Here is a 12,535-nt window from a genome sequence, read left to right as displayed (position 1 = left end):
TTGACTTGGCCAAAGTGAGGTGAATTAAAGGAGAAAGTGTTCAGTGAGAACAGATTCAGCCAGGCAGAGGAGTGTGGTGGTGGATAGGGAGTGTGCAGGCCTCTAGTCTAGCACAAAGCCAAGAGCCGTCAGACCATCCTGGTGGGGACTGGAGGTATTGAGGGATTGGGCATCTATGGTGTGGCAAAGTTGGTATTGTTTTGTTTTCCTTATTGCCTTGTTTTCCTTATTGCTTCACTGTTTTGTTATACAGCAAAGACAGTAAATGGATCTTCCACCAGATGGTGACGATCCATCCGCTGCATGATTTGATTAACTGATGGATCCGACTCAAGGATCTGATTGGCCTGCACTACTCCGACCTTGTGAGTATGTATGCATGGGCTTCCCCAAATTAACACTGTGGCCAGCCTTATAGTCAACGTCCACACCCACAAACAAAGTGTTGTCATGCATCACCCTTTATTTCACAGTGAGTATACATTCCCAGCAATTAGAAAAACATCAGATAAGCAAAGGCGAGAAAATAAAGGCTTATTTACTCCATAAAAGAAACCTGTGAATGTGTCATTTTAAACAGGAATAAAACCTTTTCAGAATCACAGATTCAGTTTGTCTGTGCTCAATATGCGAAGATACTTTTGAGGAAGTCAGAATTGTATTTCATCTCCAGTCTCTGGATAATGATTTGGACCAATTTTAAAGTGCTTCATATTGGAGTCTCAAATATATTCAATGCCCCATTGGCAGGTGCCTCCAGTGAATATGTTGCCCTCATACTGGGCACCATCTATGGTTGATACAGTCATATTTGTCCAATTGTAATTTCACTTTACAGAAGGCACACATAGATTGAAATTTGCAAGCTGTGCTAAAAAATCCTCTGCATCGTTACAATTTAAGCATTCCCTTGTAAGTAAATATTTCAATCTGAAACTAATAGAGTGATAAAGTGTCATGATTTCACACGTAATTACTTCAGTACTTTGTGCTCTGCAACAATACACTGTTCTGATATCAACTTTAAACATTCTGATGAGCATGACTGGAGTAAGCAAATATAATCCATTGCTGTGTGAAGAGAGAACATTTTGGAACTTATCCTATCACCAGAAACTTCTTGACCTCAGTTTATACCCAATTTATTTAAAGCAACTTTATAGAAAAGGGAAATTAGTAGATAGCTGAATCCCTGTTAGCGCAGAGTCTACTACCTGTGAACAATTGGGATTAATCCGATGTGTGTGTGAGACTTTAAGATCAAATCACCAGAGGAGTCACTAAAGTCTTTCCCCTCTCCCTAAGATCCAGGTATCGGAAACGAATCCAGTCCTCCATTTGAAGCCAAGCCATTGTTTTATAAATATTTACCATCACTTCCTTCCCTTTGTGCTCTCTGCAATTTATTTTAACTGGGAAATGACAGGACTGCAGTTCCTAGTGAGAGCGAAGAACTAAAGAACTACCTACCCAGGATTATGTGTTGACACTTTGAGTTGAATACATGCAAGAGGAGCTTCAGAAAGTAATTAACCAAAAACATTTGAAAACTGAATGTCCAACAGAATCAGAAAAGGCAAAAAAAACCTGACTGTTTTAGTGAACAGAGCTGAAGTAAGCTCATGCCAAAATGAGGCACTGTGAGTTGGAGACAAAACTTTCTCACTGCTGGTGAAGGGCAGTGTTTATGAAGAGGACCATAGGGCTCTGAGGAGAGGAGATTGGGGGAACTGTTCGATACTGCAAATACTGGCCCATGCACAGAGTGAAATCCAATGTGTACCAGATGGGAGATCAAAAAAGCTTAGAAACATAGAATAGTATTAAGCACAGCTCACTGTTTGATGTCTGAAATGTTTAGAAAAGTTTTAACTTTTCTTTTGAAAGGCAACTTCCATTAGCCCACGTTTGTTAAACCAACAGAGGGAAAAGAAACTGCTATCAAAGGATTTGTTGTCAGCTTCCAAGTCCTTCTTCAATTGAAGCACACGATCTCCGTATGCTTGGCTGCTAAGATTACTGCCATCTTTTTCATCAAAAGCCCTGCAACAGAGTGAAGTAAATGTCAGTTTACTTTGGAGCATAAGGCCATTGAAAAGAAGAACAACAGCAGGCTATTCAGCTCCCACTTGAAATAACTGTAATAGAATAGACCATCAGATATCACAGGGAAATGATGTAGTTTGGGTGGGGCTCTGATCAAAGAGAGTGAAAGTGTTCTTCCAAACACCACCAAGTGAGATATTTGTGAGAATGACAGAAAGAAGAGAAGCCCACCTTCAGATAAACGGGCTCAGTTGAATGGGGAGGTATTGCCATGTTCTCCGAAGAAGGAAGTGAAGGTTTTGTGACGTGTGTCGACTCAGTAAAAGGTTTGTGTTAATCAGCATCTGCACCTGATGTGAGCAGCCCATTAATCACAGTCTGACCTGATTTTGAGTCACGTAGGTAAAAGAAGTGACGCACTTAATGTAAAAGACTTTGGTACAATACTCATAGAGATCAACACAGTGAGAAAATTAAACTTCTCAAATAATCCAGGCAAAAAAAACTGATGGCAAAAGTTTAGCTTTTGCAAACAGATGATATAAATCAAGAAAACTACACAGTCATAGAGATGGACAGCATGAAAACAGTCTTTGGTCCAACTTGTCCATGCCAACCAGATATCCTAACTTAATCTGATCCAATTTGTCAGGAGTTGGCCCATATCCCTCTGAACCCTTCCTATTTATATACCCATCCAGATGCCTAATGATGGTGAGACAAAAAGTGTTCAGCTATGTAAAGTGAGGCTTGAGTGTCTGGAGAAGAGTGGAGAATTTGTGGTAGGAGTACAGGTCAAACTCTCAGCTCCAGGAATACAACTTATCATTGCAAATGATGGAGCTGATACATCGATATCAGCTCTACTCTAGTTGAAAAGCCAGTGGAGGTGCAGGCAACTGAAGCAATGCAGGATGTTTATCCAGGAATCTTCCCAGATTGTGTCTTAATGAGATCACAGAGTCACAAGCTGAAGCAGGAGAGATCAAAAGGCACAGATAAGGAGGCATTATCCAAGACTGTTTTTGATCAGATAAGTGGGACAGAGCAGGAGCCAATTGTTAAAAATGCAAGTATCTTTCGATCTGCGAAGCTTATTGAGTTACAGCAGAAAGGTGAGAATTTAAAGCAGTTGTATCAAAAGGCATATACATGGAAGGAGAGTGAATGTATCCCTGTGCAATATGACCTGAAAAATGATGCCTTAATGAGGAAATGGAGACGATCAGACATTCAAGCAGATGAGAAATGGGCAGATGTTCATCAGATTGTTTTGCCAGTAGAATATAGGAGGTGTTGGAGTGGCACATGAGCTTGCACTTGGAGGTCATATCGGAATGAGGAAAACACAGGCTAAAATACAAAGATTTTTACTGGCCTGGACTACACAAAGATGGAGTTGAATTTTGCCAGGCATGTCATACATGTCAGCTAATAGGAAACCGCAGGCAGTAATAAAACCTGTACCTTTAATACCTATTCCAACATTTGAGGAATCTTTCACAAGAGTCTTGATTGATTATGTAAGTCCCTTACCTCAAACAAAAAGTGGGAATAAGTACTTATTAACAATAATGGATATATTGACGAGATTTCCTGAGGCAGTCCCATTACACAATATCACAACGAGAAGGTTGTAGAAGAATTACTTAAAATGTTCACTGAACATGAACTACCAGTAGAGACACTGTTACAATATCAACCCTTTGCTTCAGGAGACACAAAAAAAGCATTTTAAGTCATTTTGTTACACATCATACTCACCTGACATAGAACCAATCATGAATTTTTGCTCCGATTCGAACCAATGGATCTTTTGGCTCAGGTGTACTTGTGATTTGAGGAGTTAATATAACAAATACTTTGAAGTTATCTTGTATTTTGCCATCTTTTATGTATCCAAAGATTCCCCAAGGGGCCTCGAGAGGAACAATTGTTTCTGCAGACAAAAGGGAACACAGTTGCAGTGTTTGACAAGGTGATAATTAGGGGCATTGCCGGTCGTGATTTAAAAGTTACAAATGGGGGAGAGATGATGGACTGGTTAACACCCCACACATCTATCATTCTCTTGAAATACCTGTAGCCCTGCTTGATTGACAGCTCTGGTTAGAGACAAAAAAAACAGCAAATGCAGGAATCCAAGATGAACAAGCAGGAGGCTGAAAGAGCACAGCAAGCCAGACAGCATCAGGACTGAAGAAGGGTTACACCTGAAACATTGACTTCTCCACCTGATTGACAGTTGTGACTGTGACTACTTTTGTCACCTTCACAATATTTATTTAATCGAGGTTAAGAGTTTAAGTGTTTGTGGTTTCTGCAGTTAAAGCTGCAATGAGTTTTGATGATTGCCAACATTTATATCCTGCCGTAAGAAGAGGTTTATTTTAACGGAGTGGAAAGTTATGAAAGAATGAACTTCTAAAAAAATTTTCATAAATCCTGCTGTCAATATGTGGTTCATTGCTTCTGTACAGTGTACCGTGGGTAAATAGGCAGTGGTGCACCCTAGCATTGGGGACTTGAGGGTCTATGGAGTTTGAGGGGCATAAATTGACCTGGGCATACAAGAAACTAGGGGTTGTTTGTGGCATGGATGGAAGGTTGGGGTGGGGATGACGGAATGGGTTTGGGACAAAGACTGCAGGGTTTTTCTGTTTTTATTGGAACTGGGATGAAAAGGCTGCCTCCAAACTTTTTCCCAGGATCATGGCCTGGCAGTAGCCCACAGCTGACATTCTGAGTGTCTTCCTTGTCATTTCCTCCAAGCGCAGGGAAGACAACTCTCACTTTCCATTTTCAGATGAAAATCCAGGCCTGCATCTCCAGATTCTCCAGCCAAGACAGACAGTTTCTCAGAATTCACCCTCTCAAGTGTCATCAGCAACTTGGATCTTGTAATGGGATCACCTTCTTCTAACATCTGGGGCCTCAGCACTTATATCCAGAGCATCCATTAATTATGCTTGCCATCATGAAAATGCTACTTTTATTTCTACTTCCTTTTTTCCTTCATTAACCAATACTCTTTCTTGCCGATATTTTACCTCCAATACTTACTGTCAAATTAGTTTTTTATGAACAACCTTATCAAAACATTTTAGAACTTTAAGCATTCTATTGGTACTGATTCCCTTTTACCCTCAAAAACCTCTTGCTTTCATTACCTAGATCATTGAGGAAAGGAATTGGGACATCATGTTGTGACTGTACAGGATACTGGTGAAGTCAATTTTGGAGTAATGTATACAGTCTTTGTTGCACTGCTCAAGGAGAGATATTATTAAATTGGAGAAGGTTCAGAAAAGGTTTGCCAGGATGTTGCTGGGTCTGGAGGCTTTGAGTTATCAGGAGAGGCAGGATAGGCTGGGACTTTTTTCACTGGTGTGGCGGGGGTTGCTTGGTAACTTTATAGAGTCTTACAAGATCATGAGGGGCGTAGGTAAGACAAATAACAAATAACTCTGGGGTGTGTGAGTTCAAAAATAGAGGGCATTAGTTTTAATGTGAGAGGAGAAACATTTAAAGGGGACCTGAGGGTCAATGTTTTTTCACAATGATGTTTCTTATGTGGAATAAACTGCCAGAGGCAGTGGCAGATGCAGGTACAGTTACAACATTTAAAAGACGTTTGAGCGAGTCGATGAATAGGAAAGGTTTCAAGGAATATGGGCCAAACACGGGCAAGTGGGACTAGTTTACTTTGGGAAACGTGCTCAGCATGGATGAGTTGGACCGAAGGGTACGTTTCTGTGCTATATGGCTATAACTCTTTTACTGTATTTTAGCATCTGGAGAGATTTGGAAAATTAGACCTCACAATTCCATTTTTCAGAACCCCAAGATTTAGCTATTAGATTTGTCAATTTTTGGACCCTTAAATTTCACCCAATCTTTTTGTCATCTCAGATGAATTATGTCAGTTTTTTTCAAGTTTGTTTGGTTTCCCTGTGTTTCTGATATGCAACTTATATCTTCTACATTGAAGGCTGAGGCAAAATGTATTTTCCCGTTTGCCTTGAATGTTCCTCACAGTAGAACTATCATCAATAGGAAATGATAGAGGCAATGTATATTTGAGCTCATCTTTATATTTCTACAAACGTTAATTCATTGTCTTTTTTTCATGTTTTTCTTTTGGTCATCAGAATTGTTTCTGAAATACTCTCAACTCTCAGGTTTACTGTTGTTATTTGGAATCTTACCAACCTATTCTTTTATTCTAATTCTGTCATTCACTTCCAATTATTGTTTCCTCAGTTTTGCACCAAACTGTAAGGATATGATTAAAAGTATATGAGTATACAAAGTAAAAGTATATGAAGTATTCCCACCAGCATTTGTTCTTCCTAATCTCCATCTGTACTGATTAAAATTCTTGAAATTCTGAACCAGGTTTCTTTCCCATCACTGCTGATTGTCATCCTTCAATTTCAGAACCTACTTCTCCACCTTTTCTATTCTATTGGTCTTGAAATGTTTCTAACCTGGAATATTTATTTCCAAACATTGGTGACTTTGTAAGAATATCTCTGGGTACTGGATCTATTTTCCTTTTATCTATTTATGTAACCAGTTTACCTGAAGTATTACAATTTATTTACTGATAATCTTTACATTGACCTTACTCACCGATACGCTATCCCCATGAAACTCTCTGTCTCTTCCTATGTCACTTGGCTTACCTTTTTCCAGGTCACCCCTCTGCCCTATTGCCTTGACTTTTGTCCCGGAGATTAGAAAACCTTACTTTACCCCACCTAGCTCTGGGCTGGATAAGGTCGCCATGTCCAAAGACAAATCAGAGATCATGATTGGAATAAGAAAGTGTGCTTGGTATCCCACTGTACCCATATATGGACAGCTTCCACAGATTCCAATAGGTTAGTAATGGAGGGCACAATGGACAGAATCCTTTTGTCCATTGGAACAACCACTAAGATCAGCAAGCTGGAATCCTTTAGTCAGTGTGTATCTACATACAGAAAGTTTCAAATAAGCCAGGTCAAATATTAAAGGGTTGTTTTCAATTCCAATGTTACAGTGAAGGAACAGGAAAATTACCTGCATCATTGTGGAACTGTGAATATTCAAAAACTCTTTTGAGGCCGGCCTCCACCGCATTATTGATATCCATTCCGTCTATTTCTGTTTCAACCCAGGGGACAGGCTTAAATTCTGCTTCTTCATAACCCTAAAACAAGAAAATAACATTTATTAACATATGATGTGTGGGAAATCGTGTCTCACGAACTTGATTGAGTTTTTTGAAGAAGTAACGAGATTGATGAGGGCAGAGTGGTGGCCATGATCGATATGGACTTCAGTAAAGTATTTGACAAGGTTCCTCATGGAAGACTGGTTAGCAAGGTTAGATCTCACAGAATACAGGGAGAACTAGCCATTTGGATACAGAACTGGCTCAAAGGTAGAAGACAGAGGGTGGTGGTGGAGGGTTGCCTTTCAGACTGGAGGCCTGTGACCAGTGGAGTGCCACAAGGATCGGTGCTGGGTCCTCTACTTTTTGTCATTTACATAAATGATTTGGATGTGAACAAGTAGGTATACTTGGTAAGTTTGCAGATGACAACAAAATTGGAGGTGCAGTGGGCAGCGAAGTTACCTTGGAGTACAACATGATCTTGACCAAATGAGCCAATGGGCTGAGGCATGGCAGATGGAGTTAATTTAGATAAATGTGAGGCACTACATTTTGATTAAACAAATCACAGCAGGATTTATACACTTAATAGTACGGTCCTAGCGAGTGTTGCTGAAAAAAAACCTTGGAGTGTAACTTCATAGCTCCTTGAAAGTAGAGTCGCGGGTAGATACAGTAGTGAAAAAGGAGTTTGGTATGCTTTCGTTTATTGGTCAGAACATTGAGTATAGGAGTTGGGAGGTCATGTTGAGGCTATAGAGAACATTGGCTCAGCCACATTTGGAATATTGCGTGCAATTCTGGTCTCCTTCCTAACGGAAGAATGTTGTGAAATTTGAACGTGTTCCAAAAAGATTTACAAAGTTGTTGCCAGGGGTGGAAGATTTGAGCTATAGGGAGAGGCTGACTCTGCTGGGGCTGTTGTCCCTGGAGCATCGGAGGCTTAGGGGTGACCTTATAGAAGTTCGTAAAATCATGAGGGGCATGGATAGGATAAATAGACAAAGTCTTTTCCCTGGGGTAGGGGAGTCCAGAAATAGAGAGCATAGGGTTAGGGTGAGAGGAGAAAGATGTAAAGGGACCTAAAGGGCAACCTTTCCACACAGAAGGTGGTACGTGTATAAAATGAGCTGCCACAGGAATGGAGGAGGCCGGCACAATTACAGCTTTTAAAAGGCATCTGGATGGGAATGGAAATAGGGAAGGTTTAGAATTAGAATCTCTATAGTATGGAAATAGGCCCTTCGGCCCAACAAGTCCACACCGATCCTCCAAAGACTAACCCACCCAGACCCATTCCCCTACTCTATCTCATGCACTTAACCCTATGGGCAATTTAGCATGGCCAATTCACCTGACTTGCACATCTTGGGATTGTGGGAGGAAACCAGAGCACCCGGAGGAAACCCACACAGACACAGGGAGAATGTGCAAACTCTACACAGACAGTCGCCTGAGGCTGGAATTGAACCCGGGTCCCTGGTGCTGTGAGGCAGCAATGCTAGCCACTGAGCCACCTTCAAGTTTAGAGGGATATAGGCCAAGGGCTGGCAAATGGGACTAGATTAGTTTAGGATAACTGGTTGACATGGATGAGTTTGACCAATTGGTCTGTTTCTGTGCTGTACATCTCTATGACTGTAAAGTGTCTCTGAAAAAGAACTTTGTTCAAAGGACTGTCCCAGGTTTCTGGATGGAGCATTAAGGTGACATTTAAGCTTTGAGTTTTAAAGGGAATTGGGAGATGTTGTTGGGATCTTGGTCTCAACACTTCTTAATTCATTTTGTTTTCCATTCAACTCTTTCATCTTGGTCATTTTTTGCACAATGGGCCATTTTCTCCCTTGGGCCTTTGGTATAAAATGTATGGAATGTTATTGAAAAATCTTCCACACTCAGTTACTGCAGATGTACACAAGATTAAGAAAATGTCAATGGCCTTGAATTTGGTCCTCGTTTCTGGTTGAGAAATTTGGACAAAAAATAACCAATTTCAAAAGAATATCTGATATTAGAAACAGGAACAAGGCAGTAAGATTTTGGCTGATCTTTGACTACACTTGATCTTCCAGTTTCTCACCTTGTTATGATACCTCCTGATGTGTTTTGAGCCCAAAGATTTATCTACCCCAGCCTTGAATATTCTCACCAGTTGATCATCGACAACTAAATAGTCTAAAGATTGATGATCATCTGAGTGAAGCTGGAGATTCCACAACAGGCTCATCGCTGCTTTCCAATGCTATCCCTATCTCCCTTGATATTATTTAGAAATCTATTGCTTGATGTCTTAAACATAATCAATGGCCAAGCTCCCAGGGGTAAAGGTTTCCAAACTTCACTGCCCTCTTAGTGAAGCGATTCTCCTCATCTCAGTCCGAAATGGCTGGTTCCCTTATTCTGAGACTGTGTTCTCCAATTCCCGAGACTCCAAGCCAACAGAAACACCCTTTCTACATCTACCTTAGCTGGCCCTTTAAGTGTTTTTAAAATGTCAATGAGTAGACCTCGCAGTCTTGAAAACTCTGGAGATTATGTGCCCAATCTGTTGTCCTGAGGATGAATATCAGTGCAGTCATGTTTCAGAGTTGAGGGGTAGAGTGGTTGTGGGCGATCGGTTACAGGCTATAGATCTGAAAACAGTCATTAAATAATTTATACTGGTACAAAAATGACAGAATGCAATAAACTTTGAATCGTACTTACATTCTCCAAGACGGCAGCCTCTGGTTCAGGACAGTCCAATTCTTCACAGAAATTGTCCACTTCTTGTACGTGGTTCTGCGCAGCAACCAGATACCCGAAGAGGACAGACACAGTTAAGAAGAGTCTCAGCATCTTGGTGTCTGCTCAAATCGGTCTTGAACGCACTGACTGACTCTCAGCACCTTCAGGTCGATCTGATGTTTGAGTAGAGACTATGGATCGCTTTATACTGTTTTGGGGTGATGGTTTTGAATATGGCTTGGCTGCAGGCATGAATGTCACATGATAAGGAAACAGATACAGAAACACCACAGCTGACTAAATATGGAAATATTATTTTATTACAACCTTGCGATGGATCATGGGCCCAGTTCGTCCTTTCTGTGGATAGTCAGAGGCTGGATACACCAAAAGATATGAAACAGTGTCCCTCAGAAATCCCGATCCAATCTTGTGTCCTAAAGTCTTCGGGTGGGTCTCTCACCCTGAATTCGATGTGGAGAATTGGAGAGATCTGATTAGATTCCTACAGTATGGAAACAGGCCCTTCAGCCCCACAAGTCCAGATTGACCCTCAGAAGATTAACTCACCAAACCCATTCCCCCACTCTATATTTACCCCTCAGCAAAAGTGAGGACTGTAGATGCTGGAGATCAGAGTCAAGATTAGATTGGTGCTGGAAAAGCACAACAGGTCAGGCAGCATCCGAGGAGCAGGAAAATCAACGTTTTGGGCAAAAGCCCTTCAGGAATGATTCCAGATGAAGGGCTTTTGTCTGAAACATTGATTTTCCTGTTCCACAGATGCTGCCTGACCTGTTGTGCTTTTCCAGCACCACTCTAACCTTGACTAATGCACCTAACACTATGGGCAATTGAGCATGGCCAATTTACTGAACCTGCACGCCTTTGGATTGTGAGAGGAAACCAGAGCACCTGGAGGAAACCCACGCAGACACGGTGTGAATGTGCAAACTCCACACAGACAGTCGCCCGAGGCAGGAATCAAACCGGCATCCCTGACTCTGTGAGGCTGCAGTGCTAACCACTGTGCCGACTCGCTGAGTTTGCCCTAGAAATAATTCATGGATAATAAAAACATTTCTAATTCCAGGTTAACTATACAGTTCGCCCGCTTGATTCTCACTGTGCCCCCACCTCCGATGTCACCAAATTCCCTGGCTACACAACAGTACTACAACCCACTATTCAACCATTCTGTGTGGATCTGGTTGTCCAGCATCATCCAATTATACCATTGACCAGGTGATTAACCCTGTTATCACCAGACTAGCCCTTCTGATCCAATGAACAACCCACCATGTGACTACACCCCATCCTGATCTGACTTTCCCCAGACTGAACCAACCACTCACATATGTGTAGAACTGCAGGAGATAGGCGAGGTCCTCAATGAATATTTCTCCTCAGTGTTTACTGTGGAGAAAGACATGGTGACGTGAGAACTTGGGGAAGTTAATAGTGATACCTTGAAGACAATCCATATCAGAGTCGAGGATTGCTGGATGTATTAGAATGTATGAAGGTGGATAAATCTCTGGTCCTGGCCAGATATACCCAAGAACGCTACAAGAGAGGAGAGAAGAAATTGCAGGGACCCCGGCTGATATTTTTACATCATTGTTAGCCACGGTTGAGGTTCGGGAAGGCTGGAAGGTAGCAAATGTTGTGCCCTTATTCAAAAAAGACAGCAAAGAAAAGCATGGAAACTATTGACCAGTAAGCCTAAACTCTGTGGGAGGTAAGTTACTTGAAAAAATTCTAAGAGAGAAGTTATACATGTTTTTGGAAAGACAGAGTTTGATTAAGTGTAGTCAGCATGGCTTTGTGCATGGGAGATCATGTTTCAGTTCTTGTTGGAGTTCTTTGATGAAATGACCAGGAGAGTTGTCAAGGACAGAGTGGTAAATGTAGTCTATATGGACTTCAATAAGGCCTTTGATACGGTTCCACATGGTAGGCTGCTCTAGAAGGTTAGATCGCATGGAATCCAGAGAGAGTTGGCAAATTGGATACTCAATTGGCTTGATGGTAGGAAGCAGAGGGTAAGAGTGGAAGGATGCTTGTTATGCTGGAGGCCTGTGACTGGTGGAGTCCCTCAGGGGTCGGTGTTGGGCCCATTACTGTTTGTTATCGAGAGCGATGATTTGGATGAGAATGAGCAAGGCATGATTAGTAAGTTTGCAGATAACATTGAAATAGGTGGTATTATGGACAGAGAGGAAGGCTTTCAGAAAATGCAGCAGGACTTTGATCAGCTGGGGAAGTGGGCCGAGAAATAGCAAATGGAGTTTAATATAACAAGTGTGAGGTCTTGCATTTTGGAACGACAAATCAAAGCAGGAGTTTCTTGGTGAATGGTAGGGCCTTAAGGAGTGTAGTGGAACAGAGAGACCTTGGAGTTCTGGTGCACAGTTCCCTGAACGTGGAGACCTACACCACAAGTAGATGGGGGAGTGAAGAAGGCTTTTGGCACACTGGCCTTAATTAGTCAGGGCACTGAGTATAGAAATTGGGAAATGATGTTGCAGTTGTACAGGATGTTGGTGAGGCCACACTTGGAGCACTGTGTTCAGTTTTGGTCACCTTGCAATAGGA

General features: G+C 41.6%; 1 protein-coding gene across 1 annotated transcript; it reads right to left on the bottom strand.

The window, feature by feature from the left end:
• Positions 1-445: 445 nt before the first annotated feature.
• On the bottom strand, positions 446-10,401 carry LOC148151335 (heme-binding protein 2-like). Its single transcript, XM_087976377.1, has 5 exons — positions 10,265-10,401; positions 9,917-10,179; positions 7,114-7,243; positions 3,811-3,985; positions 446-2,043 (listed from the first exon to the last, which is right to left on the bottom strand). The coding sequence occupies exons 2-5, from the start codon at positions 10,046-10,048 to the stop codon at positions 1,869-1,871; spliced, it is 612 nt and encodes a 203-aa protein (XP_087832503.1). The 5' UTR covers positions 10,049-10,179; positions 10,265-10,401; the 3' UTR covers positions 446-1,868.
• Positions 10,402-12,535: the final 2,134 nt, after the last annotated feature.

Source organism: Chiloscyllium plagiosum, unplaced genomic scaffold (genome assembly GCF_037043375.1).
Source record: "Chiloscyllium plagiosum isolate Xiang-an unplaced genomic scaffold, Cpla_swu_hap1 HiC_scaffold_3, whole genome shotgun sequence".
In the NCBI taxonomy this organism is placed as follows: Eukaryota; Metazoa; Chordata; class Chondrichthyes; order Orectolobiformes; family Hemiscylliidae; genus Chiloscyllium; species Chiloscyllium plagiosum.
This window is presented reverse-complemented; position numbering and strand designations above follow the sequence as displayed.